Source organism: Pelophylax lessonae, assembly GCF_965119305.1.
Source record: "Pelophylax lessonae genome assembly, chromosome: 1".
NCBI lineage: Eukaryota > Metazoa > Chordata > Amphibia > Anura > Ranidae > Pelophylax > Pelophylax lessonae.
In genome coordinates, this window is record NC_138768.1 from 748,162,607 (window position 1) to 748,190,561 (window position 27,955).

The window sequence follows — 27,955 nt, forward strand, 5'->3', positions numbered from 1 at the left end:
AAGGTAAACCTTCGGCCCAGTCTGAGGTCCAGAGCACTCTGGAGAAGGTTTTTGTCCAGGATATCCCTGTACTTGGCCGCATTCATCTTTCCCTCGATTGCAACCAGTCGTCCTGTCCCTGCAGCTGAAAAACACCCCCACAGCATGATGCTGCCACCACCATGCTTCACTGTTGGGACTGTATTGGACAGGTGATGAGCAGTGCCTGGTTTTCTCCACACATACCGCTTAGAATTAAGGCCAAAAAGTTCTATTTTGGTCTCATCAGACCAGAGAATCTTATTTCTCACCATCTTGGAGTCCTTCAGGTGTTTTTTAGCAAACTCCATGCGGGCTTTCATGTGTCTTACACTGAGGAGAGGCTTCCGTCGGGCCACTCTGCCATAAAGCCCCGACTGGTGGAGGGCTGCAGTGATGGTTGACTTTCTACAACTTTCTCCCATCTCCTGACTGCATCTCTGGAGCTCAGCCACAGTGATCTTTGGGTTCTTCTTTACCTCTCTCACCAAGGCTCTTCTCCCCCGATAGCTCAGTTTGGCCGGACGGCCAGCTCTAGGAAGGGTTCTGGTCGTCCCAAACGTCTTCCATTTGAGGATTATGGAGGCCACTGTGCTCTTAGGAACCTTAAGTGCAGCAGTAATCTTCTTGTAACCTTGGCCAGATCTGTTCCTTTGCCACAATTCTGTCTCTGAGCTCTTCAGGCAGTTCCTTTGACCTCATGATTCTCATTTGCTCTGACATGCATTGTGATCTGGAAGGTCTTATATAGACAGGTGTGTGGCTTTCCTAATCAAATCCAATCAGTATAATCAAACACAGCTGGACTCAAATGAAGGTGTAGAACCATCTCAAGGATGATCAGAAGAAATGGAAAGCACCTGAGTTAAATATATGAGTGTCACAGCAAAGGGTCTGAATACTTAGGACCATGTGATATTTCCGTTTTTCTTTTTTAATAAATCTGCAACAATGTCAACAATTCTGTGTTTTTCTGTCAGTATGGGGTGCTATGTGTACATTCATGAGGAAGAAGAATGAACTTAAATGATTTTAGCAAATGGCTGCAATATAACAAAGAGTGAAAAATGTAAGGGGGTCTGAATACTTTCCGTACCCACTGTATATGCTCCCAATGACGGTCAATTGGCTTTTTTGGACAAGACCCTTTCGGCCACTTCCCATTTTTCCCAGCCCTTTATGGTGGTAGGGGTTGATTTCAGTCTTATTATGTCACCTTATAGGGATAGACAGTGCGTGAGTCGGGACACCCCTTCCCGTAGGCAGCTGAGTCAGGCTAAATCTTTTCGCAGGTGTATTCGCTCATTTAGGCTTTTTGACTCCTGGCGTATTAAACACCCTACACATAGCCAATTTTCCATTTATTCAGCTGCCCACAAGATGCATTTGAGATTAGATCACTTTTTCATCTCGGCTCCGCTCATTTCATGTATGGTTCAGTCGGAGATCCTCCCCATCTCCTGATCTGATCATGCTCCCATTGTTTTTGATGTCTCCATGGCGGGGGCCCCTCCTAAGGCCTGCCATTGGAGCCTGAATGATAGACTCCTTCAGATTCCGACAGTTCGGAATCGGTTAGAAGAGGGCCTGCAGGAATTTTTTGCACTTAATGAGGGTTCTGTGTCTGAGGTTTCTACAATGTGGGAAGCCCATAAAGCTTTCTTCAGGGGCATCTGTATCGCAGAGGGCTCTCGTTTGAAGAAAGATGCTGAGAGTACGCGCAGCTCGCTCCTGGCCGACCTTCGGGTGGCTGAGGGGCGTCTGCAAGTTTCCCTGTCAGAAGCCAGTCTTCGGCAGGTGGTCAATCTTCGAGATCGCATCAAGGCCCTGGACATGTCCAAGATGGTTAAATCATTGATGTGGGCTCGGCAAAGATTTTATGAGTACTCTAATAAACCTCACAGAATGTTAGTAAATAGGCTTAAACCTAAACCATTCAAATCTGTTCTGGATCTCGTGATGCAGCCTGACGGAAGCCCCACCCACTGCCCTTATACCATGGCCGAAATGTTTGGCAAATTTTATGGCAACCTGTATAATTGTCTGACTCCTGAGAATCGCTTTCATTTTCTGCTGACAAGTTTGAGAGTTTCTTTCAGGACTTAGACATCCCCAGTCTCTCTAAAGCCGATCTCGACAAACTAAACGCTGATATCTCCATGGATGAGTTGGCTGCCACGATCAAGGATCTACCCTCTCGAAAGGCCCCGGGTCCGGACAGGCTCCCATATATCTATTACAAAACCTTCCTTCTGACCCTGGCCCCTCATCTCCTGGATCTCTATGCTTCTTTGCTGGAGGGCAGGACACCTCACTCTCACCTCCTTCTTCTTATATCTTGGTTATCCCCAAACCGGGTAAAGACGACTCACTCCCAGATAATTACAGACCAATTGCTCTTCTCAACTCCGATTACAAAATATTCACTAAGATTTTGGCCAATAGACTGGCCGGTTTTCTTCCCAAATTGATAGATAGGGATCAGGTTGGATTTGTCCTTTCTCAACATGCAGGGGATAATACCAGACGAACTGTAGATCTGATCTCCCTATTGAATAGGTTCCCTCGCCCAGCTCTTGTTCTTAGCTTGGATGCCCAGAAAGCTTTTGATTGGCTGAGCTTACCCTATCTTTTCTCCACGCTTCAGAAGTTTGGTTTAAAGGGTCCCTTCTATAGAGCTTTGGAAGCCCTCTATTCCCCTGCCACGGCTCAGGTCCGTATGTCGTCTGCCTTTATGTCGCCTGTGTTCCCCATGTCCAATGGCACTCGGCAAGGCTGTCCCCTCTCCCCTTTGCTGTTTATATTGTGTCTGGGGCCGTTGGTAGAAGCTATACGCTCACACGCTGATATTGCTGGGGTCACTATGCGACATAGAGAATATAAGCTTTCCTTATTTGAGGACGACATTTTGTTGACTTTGACGAATCCATTAGTTTCCTTTCCATCATTGCATGTTCTCCTGGACTCTTTTAGTGCTATCTCTGGGTACAAAGGTAAATGCTTCTAAAACAGAGGCCATGCCCCTTCATTTCTCCCCAGATCTTCTGTTCCAGTTGCAACACACTTATCCTTATAGATGGTGCATGCAGTCGCTCAAGTATTTGGGGGTACATCTGACCCCTTCCCACCCACAGCTCTATACTGCTAATTATGTTCCCCTAATTCGTGAGATATCTATGTCCCTTCAGCAATGGACCACCCTGCCCCTGTCCTTGCTGGGTCGTATTAATGCTTTAAAAATGTCTATTTTATGAAAACTGCTTTACTTCTTTGACACCCTTCCAGTTGCGGTCCCAATCCCTCAACTCAAACTTCTACAACGTTCCTTTTTAAGGTTTATCTTGAACAATAAGGCACACAGGGTGGCTTCCTCAGTGGTGTTTGCTCCCCGGAGGCGGGGGGGGGGGGGGATTGGGTGCTCCGGATATTGTTAAATACTATTATGCTTCCCACCTCCGGCTGGTGGCGTCCTGGTCTTCCTGGCTGGCCCCCAACCGGTGGTCGGAGATTGAGAGGGGGGCGATTTATCCGGTACATCCCTGCTCGATGCTTTGGTCGCCGGCCTTGTGTAACGGACCGTTTCAGCAGACAAGGGGTTAAAATCCGTTTAGGCGATATGCCCCTTTCTGAGAGAGCAGGCACAGCTACTGCAGAACATCAAACTCCCGAACTGGATACAATATAGCACTCCAACCTGGAACCTCACGAATAGCTGCTAGCAGACGAACAGGAGAAGCATACATCAGCTTACATTCCTAGCAATCGGTCTCCAACAGCATACAGTGAATCCCCCCAAGAACGAGACAAAGCTCCGTGTGGAAGGTCAAGCAGTGGTATATTTATTGAGGGCTACCTGCCCCCGTATTTATACAGGTCTCCCACCTGGTGGACACTCCCTTAGGGGACCAAATGGAAGACTGTAACACAAACAGACATGTATCACATTACAGACTCCCAGAAGCAAAACATCCCCACAATGCATCCTGGCTTCCTCCCTTAGTAGACAGCCAGGTGAGCTCATTAACATGTGTATCAATAGTCTCAGTTAATCAGTAGACATTCCTCAGGAGGGGGCTGCTGGAAACCACCCCCCCCCCCTCTGCAGCTAAAGCTAGTTTTCACAGCGAGACTCCATTACACACATGGGGACCAAAATACAGTATTATGCTTTAAAATATATAAAGTTACTTTTTATACATTAAACATAGACATGTCACATATCCCCAGATTGCTCAGGTCTGAGTGCACATTATTAGGTGATGGCACTCAGACCCCACGAATACAGTTTAATCGCCATGGAGCCAAAGTCTTTTAAAACCTGGTCCATAGTCCAAAGGCAGCAGGTGGGCAACCAGGCTCCTCCAATGCAATGTGGCGAGGTTGGTCTCGTCACACCTTGCATACAGATGGTGTCCTGAGGGGCATGTGTTTGGATTCAATTCTGGTCACCATGGGAGTCTGGCGCAAATGCCTGGGTCTCTACTCTCTCTCTTCGCCATGCCCTCCCCTTACCACGGTTTTGTTTAACCCATTGCTTCCCAATGGCCTTCGGGTGAGACGATTATGGACTTGGACTCAGCCTCCACTTTTCCAGTTGCGCAATTTGGTCCACCCGGTATCCCGTACATTCTTCACCTTTGAGAAGCTTTGAGAAAAATTCCCCTTACTAAAACAATCCTTTTATTTCTATCTCCAAATCCGTGATTTTTTCAGAAAGTTGATGCCGTCGCTTGCCCTGGAGAGGCCCGCGTCCTTTGAATTGTTGTGTGGCCGGGGTCCTCATCAGGGCCATCTGGTGTCTTCAATTTATACTATTTTGCATGATGCTGTTCCACTTACCGAGGATTCCCACTTTTACATGCCTAGGTGGTCTGGGATACTGGGTCGACCAATCACATTACCTATGTGGAATAGAATTTGGACGTCCACTTTTAAATCATCCCGTTGCGTGGCACAGAGAGAGACCGCTCTCAAGATTCTCCTTTTTTGGTATAGGACCCCTTCTTGTTCCGCCTTGTGTTGGCGGTGCAGGGAGGATAAAGGTTCTCTTTATCATGTCTTTTGGTCGTGTCCCCTTGTAGGTCCTTTTTGGTCTATGGTTCTGGACACGCTCCAAGCTGTGGTGGGTTTAGAATTGTCATTGGACCCCTTGCATTGTCTACTTGGCCTACCATTCCCTAGGGTCTCAAAACCGGCATCCAAGCTGATATCCTTCCTCCTCTTGGCTGCTAAGAGGGCTATCCCACTGTGTTGGCTACAGCAGTCTCCCCCGGACAGGGCCCTTTTCTTGAAACTGGTTTCAGACATCCGGGAAATTGAGTCCCTGACGGCGAGGGTGCATGATGAGCTGATTAAATTCAATGCTGTCTGGGAAGCCTGGGACTCCTATACCTTGAACACCCCCCCTGATCCCACTATTCCTTTCCTGAGGTGAATACTGTATGTGTCTGTATGCTACTGTGCTTTTGCAGATTTCCTTTTCATCTTTGCCGTTATGTACTGTTTGATTGCTTGACTTGTTATCACTTTGTTTTTGGTCTACTTTTGTTCTTTGGAGGCACCACTCCCTGTACTGATTGTTTTTTTGTGTTTTATGATGTTTCTGTACCATGCTTTATTTTTTGTGCAAATAAAAATATAATTAAAAAAAAAAAACTGAAACTGAAAATAGTTGACACTCACAAAGCTGGAGAAGGCTATAAGAAGATAGCAAGGCGTTTTCAGATGTCAATATCCTCTGTTTGGAATGTAATTAAGAAATGACAGTCATCAGGAACAGTGGAAGTTAAAGTAAGATCTGGAAGACCAAGAAAAATATCAGACAGAACAGCTCACAGGATTGTGAGAAAAACAATTCAAAACCCAAGTTTGACTTTACGATCCCTCCAGAAAGACACTGGAGTTGTGGTACACTATTCCACTATAAAGAGATACTTGTACAAATATGGTCTTCATGGAAGAGTCATCAGAAGAAAACCTCTTCTATGTCCTCACCACAAAAATCAGCGTTTGAACTTTGCAAATGAACATATAGACAAGCCTGATGCATTTTGGAAACAAGTTCTTTGGACCGATGAGGTTAAAATTTAACTGTTTGGCCGGAAGAAGCAAAGGTACGTTTGGAGAAGAAGGGGCACAGAATTTAATGAAGAGAACCTCTGTACAACTGTTAAGCATGGGGGTGGATCAATCATGCTTTGGGGTTGTATTGCAGCCAGTGGCACAGGGAACATCTCACGAGTAGGGATGATCGAACTTTTGAAAAGTTCGGTTCGGCCAGAACATCCGAACTTCCCGAAAGTTCGGCCCGGATTTCAGAACCCCATTGAAATCAATGGGACCCGATGAAATCAATGGGACCCAATGGGTAAAAGGTGTACCTGTGAAGTTTCAGCTCTGTAGCATGTCCAGAACCATAAAAAAAAGGATTGTTTGTATTAGAACACTTTCAGCTCAGGGGGTTGGCTTCTCTTCTCGGTTTTCACACCTTGCCGGTTTAATAGCAGGCATTTTTTTGGGTTCTTTGCAGTCAGGAAAAACATCTGAACTTGTGTATAGTGGTACTGTGCACAAGTTCAGATGTTTTGCCTGCCTCCAAAAACCCCCAAAAAATGCCAGGAAAAACACACCTGGGCATTTTTTTTTTTGACGCTAGCGTTTTTTTTGGCATTTTTTGGGGTTCTTATGAGGCAGGCAAAACATCTGAACTTGTGTATAGTGGTATATATACACACATAATTATATGTATATAGACACCTAGCCATATATAGGTGTGATAGTAGCAGAAATATATTACTGTAAATGATTTCATTAGCGCAAGCATATATTTCTGCTACTATCACGCCTATATATGTCTAGGTGTGTATATAAATATATGTATGTGTGTATATACACCACTATACACAAGTTCAGATGTTTTGCCTGCCTCCAAAACCCCCCAAAAAATGCCAGCAAAAACACACCTGGGCTTTTTTTTTTGACGCTAGCGTTTTTTTGGCATTTTTCTGGGTTCTTTTGAGGCAGGCAAAACATCTGAACTTGTGTATAGTGGTATATATACACACATAATTATATGTATATAGACACCTAGCCATATATAGGTGTGATAGCAGAAATATATTACTGTAAATGATTTCATTAGCGCAAGCATATATTTCTGCTACTATCACACCTATATATGTCTAGGGGTATATATACAGACATATATGTGTATATATACCCCCTATACACATGTTCAGATGTCATGTCTGACATCAAACATGTCCTCAAAAAAGCACTGGCAATGGCAACCACTGCAGCATAAAAAATGCTTGCTGGTGAGAACCATATTCCTGTCCCGAAGCAACTCAGAGAAATGATCATTTCTCTATAGCGGTCACGTTGCTATGGAAGGGTTTTGTCACCCTTCCATAGCAGACACTGTCAGTTAACCCTACACTACACTACGGTCCCCTTACACTTAACACTTTCCCTACAGAAACTAAATTTTTGAAGCTAACTTAAGTGTAAAGGAGCACTCTAACCACTAGATATCCCTTTCCTCACACTAATAAATGCTAAATGACACTTTTAAAGTAAAATTAACAGAACTGCTTCCACTCTCTTCCATGTCCAGTATAACAATGCTAGGAATATGGCGGGGGCTATCTTATATACTGGGGGGTGTATTCACTAATGATTGGTCTAGGGACCCCCTAGTCACTCCAGTCACATTCCTAGCATTCTCCTGCCCCCTCAATTGGCTTTTGCTAATGGTTCTGGTCCAATCACGGGCTTTTAAAGCCCATTTCCTGAAGCATTGCATTTTGGTCGGTTCTGGTTGCCAAATTCCGAACTTTTTGGGCAAAAAGTTCTAAATTCGGCCGAACCTCGAACACCCAATGTTCGGGCCGAACCGATGGTGGACCCGAACCGTTCGATTATCCCTACTCACGAGTAGAAGGAAAAATGTATTCAATAAAATTTCAGCAAATTTTGGATGGTAACTTGATGCCATCTGTGAAAAAGCTGAAGTTAAAGAGAGGATGGCTTCTACAAATGGATAATGATCCTAAACACACCTCGAAATCCACGGGAGATTACATCAAGAGGCGTAAACTGAAGGTTTTGCCATGGCCTTCACAATCTCCTGACCTCAACATAATTGAAAATCTATGGATAGACCTTAAAAAAGCAGTGCGTGACAGACAGCCCAGAAATTTCAAAAAACTGGAAGACTTTTGTAAGGAAGAATGGGCAAAGATACCTCAAACAAGAATTGAAAGACTCTCGGCTGGCTACAAAAAGCGTTTACAAGCTGTGATACTTGCCAAAGGGGGCAGTACAAGATATTAACTCTGAAGGGTGCCCAAACTTCTGCAGACACCATTTTTTTTGTTTTCTGTTATTTTCAAAGTATAAATGATGGAAATAAAATCTAACTTTTGTTGACATATTATAAGAATGTCTAATCTGTAATTTGATGCATTTTGGAGATTTTTCCATCTTTCCTTGGCTTCTTTATGCACATTAATACAATTTTTTACCTGGGGTGCCCAAACTTTTGATCCCCACTCTATATGCCTGTTGCACAACTATGATGTTTACTACATAATGCTGTATGCCCATTGCTAAATCACGAAGGTTAATAAACTGACCTTTTTATCTTTCAGTTTCTGCTGGTATTGGTGGCTGTTAGAAAGGTTTCTGTCCTAGGCAGAGTGATACCAAATGCATTTTTCCTGAAACAGGAGCAGGTGCTATAGAGGAAGCATCAGCTTATGTGGCTCCTGCTCCCTCCGCAGCCACTTGCTTCCTGCGGTGCCAGCTCCATCCACTCTAATGCTCTGGGATGGCAAGTCGGCAACCCACAATCTGGGCTTACCAACCCACCATTACAGAGCAGGAGCGAGCCAAATCAGAGGGCTCTGTGGGCCACCTATTGAGCACCAATGCTTTAAGATCTGATTATAACTAAAAAGTAACAAGACCTAATTGTTTAAATCTGCAAGTATAATGCAGAAATGTTTAAATGAAGATGCCCCTCTCAGGCAGAGTGGGAGTCTGTATGTGAATTAACTGTTCTTTTGGACACTTCCAACTAATAGCTGGGACCACTGACAAGCTTAGCAAGCATGGCAACATAATGAACGCTAGGAAACTCAAAAGGCTGAAAACAAGGCAGCTTTTTGTCATCACTTAGTTTGTATTTCCAAACTGTGTGTGCTTGTTCTCTGTTTTCTTAAAGTATTATTTATCATGTAAAAATGCATACATTTCCCTGTTTCCCTTGGTACATACAGTAACTATTAAACAGTATCAATTTAGAGTAAGAATTTCAGCCTATATTATGCTAAAATCTCTCAGTGTGTCAGTGGTGCAGAGCGGTCACATTTAGCCTCAAGAACTGTTATTCATGCTATAGCTCATATTTCATCACACTTATCTCGAAGAGACAGTTAGGTCATTGATATTTAATCTTCCACTCTGCAATGTGGCAAAATTCCCTTTTTATTTAAAGTTATTGTAAAGTCTCCTTTATTTCCTATAAAAATAACAAACATGTTATACTTACCTGCTCTGTGCAGTTGGCTTTGCAAAGAGCAGCCTGGATCCTCCTCTTCTCGGGTCCCTTTTCTGTGATCTTGGCCCCTCCCTCCTGTTGGGTGCCCCCACAGCAAGCAGCTTGCTATGGGGGCACCCGAGCCGAGTCACAGCCCCCTGTGTCCATTCAGACATGTAGCCCCAAAGCAGCCCTGCCCCCTCTCTCTCCTGATTGGCTAGCTGACTCTGATTGACAGAAGTGGCAGCCAATGGAGGGAGAATCTCAGATGGCTGAGGCACTCGTGGACATCCCTGGACAGAGAGGGACCTCAGGTAAGTGTTAGGGGGGCTGAGGGGGGCTATCTGCACACAGAAGACTTTTTATCTTAATAGATAGAATGCATTAAGTTAAAAACCCTCTGCATTTACAACTCCTTTAACAAGTTAATCAAGTACAACATCAGTAGCAGATGCTTGTTCTTGTTTCTCCTGAATTACCTCATAAGGAAAATTTTATTTTATACAATTTATATTAAAGTTGTTAATAATTAAGGTTGTACAGTTACTATGACACTGTTCCTAAAATGACCCAATCCCCAATCTGAAAATTAAAATAAAGCAATTTCTTGTAAAAAAAAAAAAAGAATGAAAATGCTAACTTCTCCTACTGCCTGAACTGCAGCGCTGCTCTGCTGAAGAAGAATTCTCTCCTAAAATTTGTCTAGCACTTCCAAGAATGTTCCCCACAGCACTCATTGGCTTCTTCTTCAGGCTACCACATCACTTTCTAGGTCCTGTAGTGACATGAAGGTCTGCAGGAGAAACCAATGAGTGCTGCAATGCAGGCAGCAGGAGAGGTAAGCAATTACATTAATTTTTACAGGGAACATTATTTTACATTTCAGGTTAGTGACAGAGTTGTAAAAATTTTAGGTTAATTGTGAACACCTTATATAATTTTTTTGCCTGCCCTGTCATATTTGCATGTTGCAGTGGTCAATGACTGTATTACAGTAAGTATGTGCTTAACATTCAGTCAACACTATAGAAATATAAGATGCTGTTTTGCATAGTAGCAAAACATATTCCTATTTTGAATATTGACGCAAAACACTGCTTTTTAAATAAAATGTAATTTTTTTTTTCAGAAAAAAGAGAAAGCTTCTGTCATTAAGAAAAACAATGCATATGCAGTTGCTGTAGCAAACTACGCTCCAAACATCACTAAGGATTCCGCTCTACCAACAATATCAAAAAGTGCTACAGCAGATCCCAACAAGGCAAAACCTCAGGAGGCAAAGAAAACATTCAACAGTGTTAGTAAAATCGACAGAATGTCTAGAATAGTCTTTCCGCTTTTATTTGGTACATTTAACTTGGTATACTGGGCTACCTATCTAAATAGGGAACTTGCTATTGAAGGGCTTGTCCTATCGAAATAGACTAGACGCTTTATATTCCAAATGATGTTCTGGCATTTTCAGACTCAGATTGTTCTAGTATGTATGGCTAATAACTTGTGAATTGACATGTACAGTAATCACCTCTTGTCTAAGGAGAGGGGACTCTGTTAAATAGAATGATCTTTTGAATAGACACTGTAGCAGTCATGGCTTTTACAAGTTTCCTCTTGACCGCAAAGTATTTACACTTTGTATTAAGGTATGATAGCAGCTGATGAAAAATGGCTACCTGTTAACAGAGAACACATTTCCTATTTTTCTTTTTTTTTTTTTTCTTTTTGGGGGGAGGGGGACCCTATTTTGTTAATTAGTTACTCTTTTATATGATATTGCAACATGCTTGTGTACTACAAATTCTTTCTAATTTCGTACGTATACCATTAACATCATGCAGACCCTAAAATAAATTCAGTGGACTCTGTTTCAGTTACAAAACTACAGAAGTTTGATCTTTGTTTTGTTCAGTGATTCTAATAAAAGCAACTTCATTTTTCAAACACTGAAAGGTGAAAGTATAGGAAAATGATCAGGGAAATTTATATGTTGAATATATTTACATTTAAACATTCTTTTTTTTTTTGTGCAGAACTGCACTAAAGTTCCTGTCAGTATCAGTATATATAACTTGAACTCATTCTCTGGACCTTTTGTAGCCCAATTTTTTTTTTTTCAGATATTTTAAACAAATATTAATAGCCAGTATTTTGCAGCAGTGTTAATGTATGTGGCCACGATATCACATAACAGTGCAAAGTGTATAATGCTTTTACATTTGTTTTAATATTTTTTTTATACAAAGGTGAGCTGAAAGAGTTGCCCAGAGTTAAACCATTTGTGGGCTTGCCCTGAACAAGCATGTTGTCTTTGTGAGTGGATAGCTCACAGTTCCACATTCATAGTGATAACTGATGGGGTAGGTACCCTACTGGAAATATCAGAATGTGGGGTCGTTCTTATTATCTTAGGGCTGAATATTCCTTATGCTTGTCGCACTTGTAAGGGCTTGTGTCGATGGGCAAATACACCTTTCATTCAGGTGCATTCTGTTTGCCTTTGAAATCAATATGAGTCACTTCTGAGATCATTCAGAGTTCATTGACAGATGCATTTAAATTGCAGTTAGCCTCCTTCTGACCTGCATTGGATCTCCTAAGCTGCATCAATTTTCTTAAAGTTTAATTTTCTTTCACATTGACTTGTATGGGGAGAGGAGCAGTTTTGACATGAACAGTAGCCCCTTGACACCGGCCCTAACTCATGCAGCCCAGGTGCATGTTGAGACTAACAAAAATTTCCCAAGCTTTCTTCGAGTCTGCACTTCATTTTTTTTTTTTTTTTTTACCTTTAAGTTGATGATGCCTGTAGTGAACTGAGAGATTTTATTTTATTTAATGTATTATGTTGTCATTATTTGGAATTTCATTTATAAATGTGTATAGTATTAGTACAGAAGGATGTCCAGTAGTTAAACAGCATGTTCCTCAAAGTCACAGTACTGCTTCTGTAGCTTCCAACTCCTGTTATCATCTTCAACGCTGATTTTTATTATCATTGTATAGTTACTACTGTTTACTGTTATGACAGAGTTTACAGGGAATATCCATCCTACAAATATAATTATAAAAATGCCACATTGGGTAGCATATTATTGCACTTGATTTTTTATTACTTTTTAGTTTTAAGTAAAATCATTGTGAGTGTCCAGTGTACTTTACATCATTTTTTACTGTATTTTAGTTAGCAGATTTAGTATTTGAGACAGGGAAGGTTGTATACAATTGTAAAGAAGAAATAAGATTTTAAAATGTAAACATATGCTATTGTTCATATGCTATTCGTTGCTGTTGATTTTCCTTGCTTTAATCTTCTTCAAAGTGCTTATTGCATGACAACATAATTGCCAAGGTCACAAATTCATTTTATTGCTGAAGTGTTAGTACTGGCAGAAAGAAAGGAATACATCACTGAAGGACCACTGGATGGGTGTTAAAGTGGATGAACATAAGCACAGCTCATATTACAGAAGACATATCCATGTAATATAAGTGTACAAATCAGTGTTTTAAAATAGGTACTTCCTATTGGTAATATGTTTGTATTGTGCATTACAGAAACCTGCAGTCTTTTTCTCTCAAGCCATTTCAAAAGCTTTTATTTATGAGTTCATCACTCTTCATATTATCACCTATGCTGAACTAAATGTTCATTAGGCAGTTCACATACTCTGTGCAGTCTGTGGCTGGAAAATTTGACTAATGCAATTTACTGGCCTTGAATACCAACATATAACGGTTTACCAAGAATGGACGTATCCCAAGAGCCATTGCTACAACCAGCATCCATATTTTGGAAGTTTGGAACTGGTCTTCCCTCTTAGTACTTTTTGTACATGTCCACAGCAGACAGAGAGGAACATGTCACATCCTAAAATTGTTAGGTTGTGGCATATTGTACTCATCATACAATATCAGCTGTCCAATTTCAGTTGTTACCATGGTTGACATCATTATGTGCTGCCAATAGGTTTTCATACATTTTCACAGTTGGGATCTGAAAGATTGGTTGCTGCATGTGAAAAAGACATTTTTTTTTTTGCATATGGAATTGACATATGGTGTATGACTTAGCTGTACTGCAGCCTGTTACTAGAAATTATGGCCTACCTTGCACCCAGGTTTTTCCTGTTACTGTATGTTTCAGGCTATGTATTGTTTCCGCAAACCCACCCCTTAACAATGCTGCATACCATAGAAAACCCATATTTCATCACATGTTTAATTTATGTTATAATAATTATTATTATTTATATTATTATTATTAATATTATTAATCATGCTTTTAGGCAAAAAAGGGAAATGTGGTGAAGTTTAGCACTTTATCCATATTAAAGAAATAAATATATATTTTCATATGCTTAAATGAAAAAAGAACACCTATGTTGAATCTGGATCTTCCATTGAGGTGTGTGCAATATAATATACACATACTGGGCAATATTAGATGAGCACTTTCAGCGTGGCCTGTGACCTAATTTATAACACAGCGGTTACATTGTAACAAGGGTAATTGCATTTGATATCTTGTAATCCTCCTCTTCACTGTGAAAAAATATATTGGCAGATATCAGCTAAAAAAAACTACATGCAGCATTTATCAGGGCTTTCCTAACTCTGACAGATGCTATAGTACACATTTTTACAATAAATTTTGTAGCCCTTTCATAAGGAATGTAAAAGCATACATTCGTTTGATCCTTCATAACCATGGAGCTTACTTTAAATGTTCATCAGTGCTGTGCTGTAATTGTCAAGTGCTGTGCAGAAAGTGCCTGTCTGACATTGCCTTTACTGGCAAGCAATAATAAAGATGAAGTCATATACATCACATTGCATTAGCTAACTACTGTATAAGGGAGAAAACTATATTACATTTTTGGTTGGTTATTTTAAATGGTTGTACAAGTGTGGGTTTACTAAATGATTGTTAATGTTTAGTACTAGTCTCTCTCACACTTATGATTAAAATAATGGTGTTTGTAGAATCTAAACTCGACATTTAAAACATATAACCTATACTGTAGCATCCTAAATAGTAATATAAATATATGTAAAAATATACCTGTATATAAAGATGTCTGTACATATGAAATCAAATGTCTACCTGATTTGAACCTGGTATCAGTAAAGGGCTGTTTGCAATACCAGTGTTAGTTGCCCAACATTTTTTTAATGTAAATCAGAGACCTTAAATTACATTTTCTAATCAGTACAGTTACTCAAATTAGTTCCCCCTGTGTTTCTGGATACAATGGGTATTTATTATGTTACAGTAAAGTGTTTTCTAAAAAAATCTAATTTATCATCAATCCTTAAAATTAAGACATTACAACAGGTCAGTAAAAACTTTACTTTTATAAATTTTTATAAAAAATGCAGCTATAGTTTACATATCTTGGGGGAAAAAATTCTGAACATTAGGATGGCTGCCTATGTCACAAAGGTTCGCTAGCTTGCATGAGAGTCAGTAATTCTCTTGTGAAGTAAACTGCTGACAGTTCCATGAGAGTCAGTACAGGGTTCTAAGGTACAGTATTAGTTTTTCCCAATTTGACCTCATAAATCAAAGCATAAAGTAACTTAAATGTTTGCGTGCATCCTGTTTCTAGTATAGGTGTGCAGTTTATGATTATCTATGAAAATAGAGCATATATATGTGCTGTATTAATGTTTTTCTGCCCCCATTTTGTGGAAGGGGAAGGGATAATAACTTGTTAGTTGAGTTTACAGAAAGAAAATGCTGAGCCAAAAAGCAAATTTTCTTTTTCTTAACAAAAGACAAGTGTCTTACAATTTCTTCAATTATACATATATGTCTGTTCAAGTGGTCTTGATTTGTATTTTTCCATGGGTAAGCTGCATTCCTTGTTCTGACTCTCTTTTACAGATGTTCCCGGACAAATAAAACTTTACCTGCAGTTTTTTTGGGTGGAGTAATTGCCAGTTAATGCATTCTCTGCTATTGATTTTATGAAGAAACTTATAGGTAAATGTTTTTACAGGCAGAGAAGTCCTGCCTTTGTAACTACTATAACAAATGTCTGTCAGGTAAAGTGAAAGGACCAAAACTTCTCTCCTAACTCAGAATCAATATATGACAGCTCTCCTCCATCAGAATCAATATGCGCACACCCTCCCCCCATTAAGAAGCTAAGGCTAGCTGTACTGGGAAGATCTCTCACTAAGAAATAAGAGATTTGCATGTCTTTGCTGGTGACACACATTGCTATGACCCTCCCTCCATAATCTTTCTGCAGACTCTCCCACTACACACATGCTACACATGCATGGTGCAGAGATCATCACTACTTTTATGGATCGAGTGAGCAAGAGATTGGTAATTCAGTCAGATTTATAGAAATATTGGGTTGTGTTTGAATGCTAGGAAACATAATTTAGGTAACAACATTGGGACATTTAAGGCTATCTCTGTTCAAAACTGATTTTTCCATTTTGTGTGGTTGCTGGCAAACTAAATCATGCACTGAGTTTTTAGAAATTTTAGGGACTGCAGTTTTGGACATTCCTACCAGGATTCCCATTTCTATACAATTGTCATGGCGATTTCAAAGGCAACTTGTGACATTACACTCCTCCCATGAATTCACCGTAATGCAGTATTAATAAATATAAATTAATAAATATAATATATAATAAAAAATAGTCTATTAGGAGGGTCTAGAAGGGGAGCAGAAATCCAGAATGAATTGGGAACTCTCAGTATTGTAGCCTGTAGAATAATAATAAGATGCCAGCTGGTGACTGGATTAATTAGTAATCACCCAGGACTAAAATATTGATGTTGAATAGAGATGGACATAAAAGGTAATCAAATAAGCATCCAACAGTCCATGGTAGTTACATGATAAAATGGATTCATAGCAGGAAAGAGCCAACACATTTTGGGGGCCAAACATATTCCTCTTTAACATGGCTTAAGAATGTTGACTGTGCTTAAAAGGAATCAGGTGAGCAGATGCCAAATAAACTATGATTTTCTGTGAACCACATGGTGAGATTATGTTTTACCATAATGTAGTATTAAGAAATAATGAATCAGATGGTGAAATTATGTTTCACCATAATGCAGTATTAAGAAATAATAAAAGAGTCTATTAGGAGGATCTAGAAGGGGAGCAGAAATCCAGAAGGAATTGGGAACGCTCAGTATTGTAGTCTGTAGAATAATAATAAGATGCTAGCTGGTGACTGGATTAACTAGTATTCACCCAAAACTAAAATATTGGTATTGAATGGAATTGGTCATAAAAGTTACTCAAATAAGCATCTAACAGTCCAAAGTAGTTAAATAAAAAAACTGATTCATAGCAGAATAGAGCCAACACATTTTGGGGGCCAAACGTATTCCTCTTTAACAGGGCTTAAGAATGTTGACTGTGCTTCAGATGCCAAATAAACTATGATTTACTGCTTGGAAATTTTAAGGAAAGCAGGTCACGCCAGTGTTAGTAAATGCAACAAAGGCTTTGCTGGACTCTTGGATGTTTGCCTTGCACTCTCATTAGATACTTGTGTGTAAATTCTCAACTGTGGGTACTTTGCTTTTTTCCTGAGGGTGGTCCTAGTCTTGTGCAGCGCTGCCAAACCTGAGCCAGTGTGCCCAGTAACAATTTCAGTAAACCTTGGAAAATTTGAATCCATTGTTCTTGTGTTTGTAAAAGAGAATCAGTCGCGATTGGGCTTGTACAAGAAAATGAATATCCATTTTTAAAGGAAAAATTCACTTATAGTAAATTGTCCTTTAAATTTTCTATCCTGCTATGTGCCCAAATACATACCTTCAGCCAGATCCTGAAATTTTCACTGTGCACAAAAAAAGTCCTGGCCACTATTAGCTCATGCTGTCCTTACACAACTCATATATATGCTAGCTGTACTCATGGAAGCTTGAGTCACCCAGTCACAGAAATGAATGGGTTGAGTCATAAGGAATCACAGCATGAGATAGATGTGGTCAGGACCAGATGTGGCCAGTGAAAACCTCTGGAATGGGTATGTAAGTATTTAGGTATGTAGCTACCACTGAAGGATGTGGGAGGATATTTAAATGAAAAGGTCCTTTGAATTATCATAATTGTGAAGGCTTAATTATGAAATATTTGCTTGCCCTCCCTTTTTAACTTTTTTTAAATACAAGTTTGACACTTCAGCTTAAATCAAGAGTTAGAGGTTACCTGACCTTGTAAAGTCACTGCTTGTCGAATGGCTGGACTTACACACAGTTTCCTAGCCTCTAAGTGTGCAGTGTAAAAGCTAGAACATTTGACAGAGACATCAACTGTCAGGCTTCAGGTGACATCTGATCCTTTGTAAGAAGTAAAAACACATTCAAGTCTTTCGTAAGTAAGGCCAGCACAGTTTTAATAAAAATATATTTACCCAAGCCCAGTAACGCTTGATTCTTTCAAAAAGCTAAACATTTTTATCTGATGTGCAGTGCAAGGGCATAACCAAAGGACTAACAGGCCATACAATAAATTGTGGGTAGAAATAGCATTCGACAAATGCACTTTAAAAGCTGTTACATGCATTGTTTAGAAAGTATGTTAGAAGCACATAGTGAAAATCATACTGTGTATCAGCAACCTTCAGAGGTAAGCTCACAAAAAATCCAGCTAACTGGAAAGCTAATTTTAGTTGTTATGCCTCTTTGCTGATAAAGCAGAAATCAAAAGAAATAACCCCTTTTCATGCTTACACTTAAAATTAGATTTCTCTGTTACCCCCAAAACACACCGTTTTAACCAATACCAGCATGCAAGCATTGGACTATTTATTGCAAATGAAATGTCCTGGATGGAAGTCCTATATTCATGTTTGAGATAACAATAGCTATTAAACACATTTAATTGTTTTTAAAAAGTATGTTAGAAGGGGTATTATCTTTCTTCTACATAACCTGGGAATATTTTATGAATATAGAGCTCTGCCTACAGTTTCATTCCAGAAACGGAGGACACATACTACCAGGGCAGTATATTTTATATATATATACCGCCCTGGTAGTATGTGTCCTCAGTTTCTTTACATTCTGTTTTTTAAGGGATCTCATGATCATTCTAAACATTAATGCACCTAATCATTTTCTTTACAGCAGAGTATTTGGTACAAGCAAATGTAGTGGAATACCAGCCGCTATCTGATATATACATGTGTACATAAAAAGATGGGTAATATAAACTAAGATTTCTAATAGAAACAGGTCAAACATGCTAGGCATGGCAGTTCATGATTGATAGTATAGGCATGATTAATAACTATGCATTTATGAGTTGTTTGCCCTTGTTATATAGATCTTTCCTTTGTATATTGTACATGACACAGTCCCGGTGGAGATAAACAGTCTCAGTTTCATGCATAAAAGCTTGAGAATAAACCCAGGATATTGATTGTGGGGCTGTAGTCATTGAGGCAACCTTATTATTAATCTGCAGCTTGCAGATTTATACAAAATCTAGTCAAACTCTCATATAATCAGGCCCTGCAACAGTGTACATTAAATACTGGCCACATAAATGAATAATATGAAACAGCAGGTAGAGATTATAAATTATGATTTCTGTTTCTCTACATGTATTGTGTATCTTAGTTATATAATATTCATGTAATCTCATTTATGAAGCCACATTCAAGAAAATAGACCTGGAGTAAAACTCTAAACAAGATTGGTCTACACTGTAAAATAGGTTTTTGTGCATTTTACAGAACTGAAACTGTAGGTAGAGCTCTATATTCCCAGGTTATTTTGAAGAAAGTTAATACCCCTTCTAACATACTTTTTAAACACAATTAAATGTGTTTAATAGCTATTGTTATCTCAAAAATGAATATAGGACTTCCATCCAGGACAATTTATTTTGCAATAAATAGTCCAATGCTGGCATTAGGGTGTATGGTATTGGTTAAAATGGTGTGTTTTGGGGGTAACAGAGAAATCTAATTTTAAGTGTAAGCATGAAAAGGGGTTATTTCTTTTGATTTCTGTTTTATCAGCAAAGAGGCATAACAATTGAAATGAGCTTTCCAGTTAGATGGATTTTTTGTGAGCTTACCTCTATAGGTTGCTGATACACAGTATAATTTTCACTATGTGCTTCTAACATACTTTCTAAACAAAGCATGTAGCAGCTTTTGAAGTACTCACATAGACTATGAGATTTTAGGAAAATATTTTAAACCTGAATGTGTTTATGGTCCAACAGTCTTATCTTGTGTTAGATACCTATAGGGTGCAGTAGGTTAGTGAGTCAATGCTGATATGTTTTTATAAAGTTAACTCCAGGCAGATATAAAAAACTGTAAATTGCATTTATGTATTTATCAAAATTAACAATACATATATATATTAAATGCAGCTAGTGCAAATAACTACGTTTGACTCAGTATTGGCTTCCTATAAAGTAGTGCTTTGAGTCAGAGAAGGAGAGGCAGCATTATGACACAAACAGGTGTCAAATAGCAAATGCATGTGTGCTGGCAAGAACATGGTGGCATGAGGAGAAAGAAGAGGGATAAACTTATCAGTATGCCCCTTTCCCCTCCCTGTTGAATCACAGGCTAGGATTGAAGAGGTGATCACCAACTGCTTTGAGGGACATCTGTGTCAATCATCTGTGTTAATCATCAGACTGGATGACAGAATTACAAATCCTTTGGCAGATACCATTTATGTATGTGTTTAAAAATTTAAAAATTAACTAAAGTTAAAAGTACAGTTTCTGCTTTCACCCAACTAGCCTTAAAACTGTCCTCTCAAACCTCCTAACACCTTTGCTAACTAACCCGTGTACAATGTAAGAAAGATGTATATACTTATCTTTTCTTTGGCCTCTCAGACAATCGGTGGCCCAACCGTACGTCACTGCTCCAGGCGTTATTATCCATTGTCAGAGTGCCCTCTCCTCTCCACTGCAGCAGCTGCTGCAGGGGAGTTAGCATAGGTGTTAAGAGGAGGGAAGAGAATGTTTTAAGGCTAGTCAGGTGTAACCAGGAATTTCAATTTAACTTGGAAGCAGTATGTTTAGAGAAATGTCAGAAACACTTATGGTATTAAAAATATGACTGTAGTGTTATAGCAGTTTGGAACTTATAACAGTATATTTGCTGTTTAGGCACTTGCATCTGCAAAAATAGATTCATATGCAGGTGCAGACAGAGGATAATCTAACTTTGCTTTCATTTTTTACAACATTGCTAAAACTAAAACAGTATGTGACACATATTTACTTCTACATATTAAGGAATCCATATATGAGGGTTTACAGTGTTTCATTAAAATATAAAATGTCAAACCTCAGAGGAATCCAGGTTTACCCAACATTCATTGCCACTGGAAGGTGCATGCCAAATGGGCTCTAAAAAAGCATAATTGGCATAATTTGCTTACCTGTGATTTGAAAGAAGAGAATAAGAGGAGACACTGAAAATATTCCAGATTACCGGTTTACTCGGTACTGGGAGTTAACAATTTCTTTACTAGTCAATATCTATATAAAATTACTAAAATATCACTAATTATAAAATGAAGAGTACATAAGTAACCAGTAAACATCCACATTTTATAAAATCCACATTTTATATGAGCTATATTGTAAAATAACCTGCATTGAATAAAATCTCTTTCAAAGACCATTTTTTTACTTATTAGAATACAAAGTTCCGGTAGGCAAATTTTAAGACAATTCTGTCTTGTATAAATATAAAAATTAAAAAGAAGCAAAGAGTGAAGGAGTTATTTGCACCTGAACACAATTTAGCCATTATACTGACTGGTCATTTCTGTTGATCAGCTGGAGAATTTTAAAATTTTAGATTTGCACATACTTGTACCTAAAACTGATAGTATTATCAAAATCAACATTATGCAAGCAGAAATAGGAGGGCTAAATGTTTGACTTTGTGTAAAAAATTGTGAAAATAGGATATTTTTTTTTTTATAATTGGTTATGTTGAAGAAAATATTAAATTAAAAAACATACTGCATGTGTCCATAGATAGAGTACTCAAAGTCTAAGTTATCAGGCTTACTGTGAAAAACATAACAAAAGGTTTATGTGAAACAACACAAAGGCATTACAAATAAAGACACTCTGTGGACTAAGATTAAAACATTTATTGATAGTTGGGGAATTTATTGTGTAAATTGCCTAACAGGGCAATATATACTTTATAAAAGATGTCCTTTGTATTGATGCCCAAATTGATGACAGATCCAGTGTGTTTTCAAAAGGGCAATATTCCTTGCACCTTTTTTTAGGATATTAAGTGTTATGAAAATTGACCTTGGTAGAATAAATATGTAGAAGCAGTATCTCTGCTTATAGGTTTCCTTTATAGATATATAGGGGTTGATTTACTAAAGGCACCTAGGCTGTTCACTTTGCAAGATAGTTTTTCCCTATTTGGGAAATGTAGTAAAAATTACTTTGCAAAAAATACTCAAACACATGCAAGGAAAAAAAAAAAACAGTATTGTTGCTGCCACATAATTGGACAATAGAATCCATCAGTTCTTTTTCACACAGCTAAAGGAATATTCTCTTGCAAAGTGAAAATTCCCTTGCAAAGTCAACAGCCTATTTGTCTTTAGTAAATTAATCCCATAGAGTGAAATGTACTAATAATGTAGAATTCAGTAGTGCATTTAAAAGCATTGAAATCAAGACATTCGATAATCCCTATAACAGTTATTAAGTGGCCAATGTCCTCTTCATCATACCTTAGGAACATATTACTTTGTAAATGCATGGATTTGTATGTCTATCCCTTCAGTCTACTTACATGTATTTTTGAATGGGAAATTATGGTCCAGTTTAAGCATTGTCTGCTCTATAATTATTTGCAAGTGCTGCTGTGTTTACCTGGAGTTTATACATGCGTGCTATTAAAGAGTTAAAAAAAAAAATATTTAGGGTGATATAAAAACATCATACTGTGCTGGCTTTTTTTGGAATTCATTGTGAAATCATGTACATTTTTTTATTATCTCAGATATATTCAAAATGTCTTAGTTGTCAATTACTTTTATATTTGTCTTTTTTTTTTTTCTTTTTACATTTTCTACTTTCATTGTGGGCAAGAGACTTGACCTGTAATTATTACACTGCACTATTCATAAATGAAATGGAATAACAGAAACCTTCTCTCATTTTAATCACATAATGATATGCTCATGGAAAATGCTTTGCTGTGCAATGGCTGGTCATCCAAATTCGTTTTATATGCCTGTGTGCCTGTGTCTAAATGCCTATTGACACAGTCTCATCCTATACCCCACATTGTTGTAAAGTTTTTGTGGTTGTCATCCACGTGCAGGCCATAGAATTTATCATGAAGAAGACATCCAGCCTAAAGAGGAAAAACAATTGTACTGCTGGGGAAAAATACATAGAAACTGTATTTTTTTCTAGTTAGTATTAATTTGAGTTTCCTTTGTAAAGTTTACTTAGGAGTTGTTTTTACATATGATTTTTTGATTTTTTTTGATATATTGCCAGAGATGGAAATTAATTTGTGCACCACATCCCTGAATAAATGTAACTACAAATAGGGGGGCAATGGTGGGACTTTAAAGGTGCAAATGATTTAACAAGATGGAGAAAAATCTGGATTTTTGTAAAAGTACAAAATTTTATTACACAAATAGAACATATAACATGACAAAATACTTTTAAAATTGTAAAAGCACAAGAAAGCACTCGATTATGTCAGCTCTACATGTTTCGCCATCTTCATAATGGCTTCTTCAGGAGTCTGATAGACATTTCTCGAGAGTGAGCATTCTTGGAAAAGAGCCTGGACCCTTAAATGCCGGGGAGAGCCGTGGTGTGGATAAAGGCACAGGGAGGGGAGAGAGGGAGAGGAGGTGGAGACACCTGACCCCTATCGCTGTCCCATAGAGGAGATGTGAGCCAAGCCCGAAATAACAAAAATGGCGGCCTTGTCTCAGAACAGATGAAATAGTGAGCTTGAAAGGTCTTTATCTTTTCTAAGGGTTCATTCAAACACCCATTAAGGTTAAGGAGAGATGATCCCAATAAAGAGATATTAACAATTTCCCTTATGGTCCAAGGTCACCTCGTGCAGGTCACCCCGGGGACATCGGGATATAGAGGCATTAAATCACAAATGTAGTATACAGTTGTATCCACATAAGAAAACACCCATGTAATTCACCAAATAAAGCCCCTTCGGTAGTCTCTCATGAGTAAGGAACGCATGTATCTCAGTCACCGTCCTGCTCCCCGGTTGTCCAGTGCACTGGGATCATCTCTCCTTAACCTTAATGGGTGTTTGAATCAACCCTTAGAAAAGATAAAGACCTTTCAAGCTCACTATTTCATCTGTTCTGAGACAAGGCCGCCATTTTTGTTATTTCGGGCTTGGCCCACATCTCCTCTATGGGACAGCGATAGGGGTCAGGTGTCTCCGCCTCCTCTCCCTCTCTCCCCTCCCTGTGCCTTTATCCACACCACGGCTCTCCCTGGCATTTAAGGGTCCAGGCTCTTTTCCAAGAATGCTCACTCTCGAGAAATGTCTATCAGACTCCTGAAGAAGCCATTATGAAGATGGCGAAACATGTAGAGCTGACATAATCGAGTGCTTTCTTGTGCTTTTACAATTTTAAAAGTATTTTGTCATGTTATATGTTCTATTTGTGTAATAAAATGTTGTACTTTTACAAAAATCCAGATTTTCTCCATCTTGTTAAATCATTTGCACCTTTAAAGTCCCACCATTGTCCCCCTATTTGTAGTATGATTTTTTGATTGCCACAAAATATTGCTTTGATTTTATAGCATTACTCATTTGTAGTTCCCCCATCAACTGGATATGTGTATATTAGGTTGTGCAGTAAGTATTATTGCTAAACAATTTCTGTTAGCAAATTGCTTTAGAAGAAAAGTTTTCCAAAAGTAAAACTCTTCACTGAATGTTGATTGAAAGGGTTCAGTCGAAAGGTAATGAGAACAGTAAAGCATTATAGCTGAGCCAAATTATTGTATGTAAAGTTTAGAAAATGTTAATGAAAAAAGATTGATTGTCTAAAACAAAACAATTATAACAGTATTTCCCAGCTAATAACATATGTTTATAATATTAATTACACTGAGAGTTGTCTATTCACATATGAATCTGGAAACAATGTAAGCATGCTATATATATACTGTAACTTGATTGCTCAGTAGGGGGACCTGTTGCAAAGCAATGCATGCTTCTTACAGGCCTCTAATGGATACAGCCATCCTCTGTTTCACAACTACATATAAGTTCTGTTCAGAAAAGCTCTATTCAAATCAGCTTCTCTGCATGTGAGACCATTATTCTGGAAATAGAATGCATCCTGAGAGTCAAAGAATTGCAGCTTCCATCATAGACTTCTGTGATAGGCATTTTACTTTGTAACAAATAGGTACACTTATAAACTGTTGTGGAAGGGTTCACTAACCCAAAGAACATTTTGGCGGGACAAAACTGTTCTGTTCATGGGATAAATCACACATTGTTATTATCTACTGTGAAACTTCTATATATAATGTTTATGATTATCAATGAAAATTTCCCAAAAAAGAAATCAAGCACAAACGTAGGAGGCCATATGTTTATCAGTCATTTGCATCTATTGCATTTACCAAAGAAGTAGTATTTAAAAGTATTTAACTTAGTGAAGGGTACATGTATTCACCTTAAACCACCAAGCATATGCATTGGAATTTATAAAAATAGGGATTTATTTTGCACATAGATGATTCAAGCTTCATTGAGCTAGGAGAAAAATATATTCCTTTAGTAGATCAGTTCAATAAAGTGGGTGCTTCAATTTCCAATTTTTAGACAGCTAATACTCATCTATAAAATTGTGAATTTCACATACCTTTATATTCTAAATTCCATTCTTAGGTTTGTTGTGCCTGTCTACCTATTAACAGAAAATATTAATATAAAGTAATGACTTTTATTTTAATAAATATTAATGCTTATCTGTAACATTATTTTACACTATACATTCAGTCCCTGGGTTATAAACAAGATATGTTCTGTAGGTTTATTCTTAAGTTAAATTTGTATGTAAGTTGGAGCAGGTACATTTTTTAAGTGTAACTCCAGCCAAAAAAAACTTATAAGGTCTGGATAGATAGCATAGGGAAGAGTTAACCCCCTTTTAACATTTGTTTTGCTGTCTGTGCCCCTGTTCAGATGATTTTACCTCACTTTCTGTCCCTGTGACAACTGGATTTTGAAAATATTGGGTTGTTGTGGAAATAAGGATTGGTGATAAAGCTTCAGTGGAGACACCTTTTTCCCATGAGAACTCTTACAGGAGGGAAATTCCCTTCCTAGGGGTAGATTTCCTCTCACTTCCCATTGTCTCCCTCTATTTGTAAGTATCAGTCGTATGTAAGTCGGATGCATGGAACTCGGAGACTGCCTATATGCTGAGTTAGCTGTCTAGCTTTTTGAGTATTTCTAGCATGAGACTGAATGGCAAGGGCAGGTAGCTTGCTACCAAATTGTTAAATAGTTCTGTTTTTTTGTAATAATGACAAATGGTCACAAACACAGACAAAACATTTTTTTTTTATCACAGTACTGCACTATATTTTTAATTGCAAAAGGTTGGGTTTGCTTTACTGTGATAACATTTCTGTTTTTGCTATCTAAATTGTGTGGTTTTATTTTATTGATTAACCACAAAAAGTCACTGCACAACCTACAAGCTATATTGATTTTCTGCTTTGCACTACCAAATAAATGGTGTGATCCACTGGTATTGTTAAACCAGAAACTTCTGTTCACTATAAAGAATTAATTGGGGGTAAGAATATACATACCCCCCCTTTTCATTCTGACAACTCTGTGCGCTAACATGTATATGCCCCCCCTTTCCCTTTTCTGCATCTATCTGGATTTATCAGGACCAGAATGTTGTGATGTTAGATTTATTCTACAGCCCTACCTGTTAAAGGGGTATAACAATAGCCTTAGCAGACTATGAGGCATGAATGGGGAGAACGTATCTCTACTGAACTTTATATACAACTAACAAACAAAAGGTAAATTGGAGGGGGAATCCTTTTATTGTTACGGCATAGACTGCCAGAAGCAAGTGGGGAGTATAACTGGCAATTCTTTGAAAGGTAAAATGTTGATTTCTTAGATTTTATTTTGACCTGTATACAGACTGAAATTTTTTCTGGCCTTATTAATCAAGGAATTCTTGGTTAATCAATGCTCATATGAACAATTTAATTCTAGTTTGTGCCATGTTAGGTACATTTGTGGAAAAAGGAAGATGAAGAATGTATAATCTAAATTATAAATGTACATGCCTTTAGAAATGTTATAGGGTAACATTTATCAACTGTTGTAAATGTTTTTAATTTTGCTTGTAAATGTTTAAATAGAGATTTACAGTATAACATAAAGAAAAAAAGTATTTAAATGTAATTTTATGCAATGAAGTATGGAAGAAAATTAGAAAATTCTGGTACTTTAATTGCTCTTCAAGAAGTCATTATGTAGCTTTGGATTATATTTTAGAATTTAATGTACCTCTCTTCACTAGTCACTTTAATAAAGGCTTCATGGGGATAATTTTTTGTGCTTTCCTTTTATACCTTTCCTATATATGTAAATTTAAAAATATTAACATAAAGAATGTTAAAAAAAAAAGAATATTGTAACTATTGCCCATGGTCACAAAAGCTTGTATTTCTTTATTTTGTTCTTGTGCAATATGCATGTTCTTTTTTTTTCTGTATTATTAACTGGAAAAAAATAGTGCAGGGATGCCAAAATAAGGAAGCGATTTGAGAGAAATAAGCAAGTGTATACAACAGTTGTTCATTCTTAATGTGTCTTCAATGTTCCTTTTTTAATCAGAGATTCAAATGTATAAATAAAACTTACATTTACAAAGTTACTGATCAGATTTGCTTTATTTTTACATTTGTAATTATGACAAAAGAAGAGATGGAAATATTCTGTAATTTGTGACCTTGTTTAAAAAACATGTTAACACAAGTGAAAACTGTTTTAATGTATCACCTTTGCTTGCTACTTCAAATTAATTGCTTAATATTATCTTTTTGTATTTCTTAATAAAAGTTAATTTAACTACAATGAATTCTGCATTTTTTCCTATGTTTTATCATAGTAAATGGTTAATCAAGTTATAAATTTAAATATTAAAGGACATCATTTTTTTGTTATCTCTTTGCGAGCTCACGTGTAGTCTTTTTACAGCTTAAATGTGTACTTGTGACCAGTTTAGTGTAAATAGTCCTATCAAACAACTATTAAAGTGGAAATTCACTCTCTTATTCAGCATTGACTAATTGCAATACTTATGCTGTTAACATTAGTAAATAGATA

General features: G+C 37.9%; 1 protein-coding gene across 1 annotated transcript in view; it reads left to right on the forward strand.

Annotated features, from left to right (window-relative positions):
* GABRA2 (gamma-aminobutyric acid type A receptor subunit alpha2) overlaps positions 1-11,509 on the forward strand; it is a 275,998-nt gene extending 264,489 nt beyond the window's left edge. Inside the window, exon 10 of the mRNA XM_082243452.1 lies at positions 10,689-11,509. Coding sequence (XP_082099578.1) covers positions 10,689-10,982 — 294 coding nt within the window. The 3' untranslated portion in view covers positions 10,983-11,509. The remainder of the gene's footprint in view (positions 1-10,688) is intronic.
* The last annotated feature ends 16,446 nt before the right edge of the window (positions 11,510-27,955 follow it).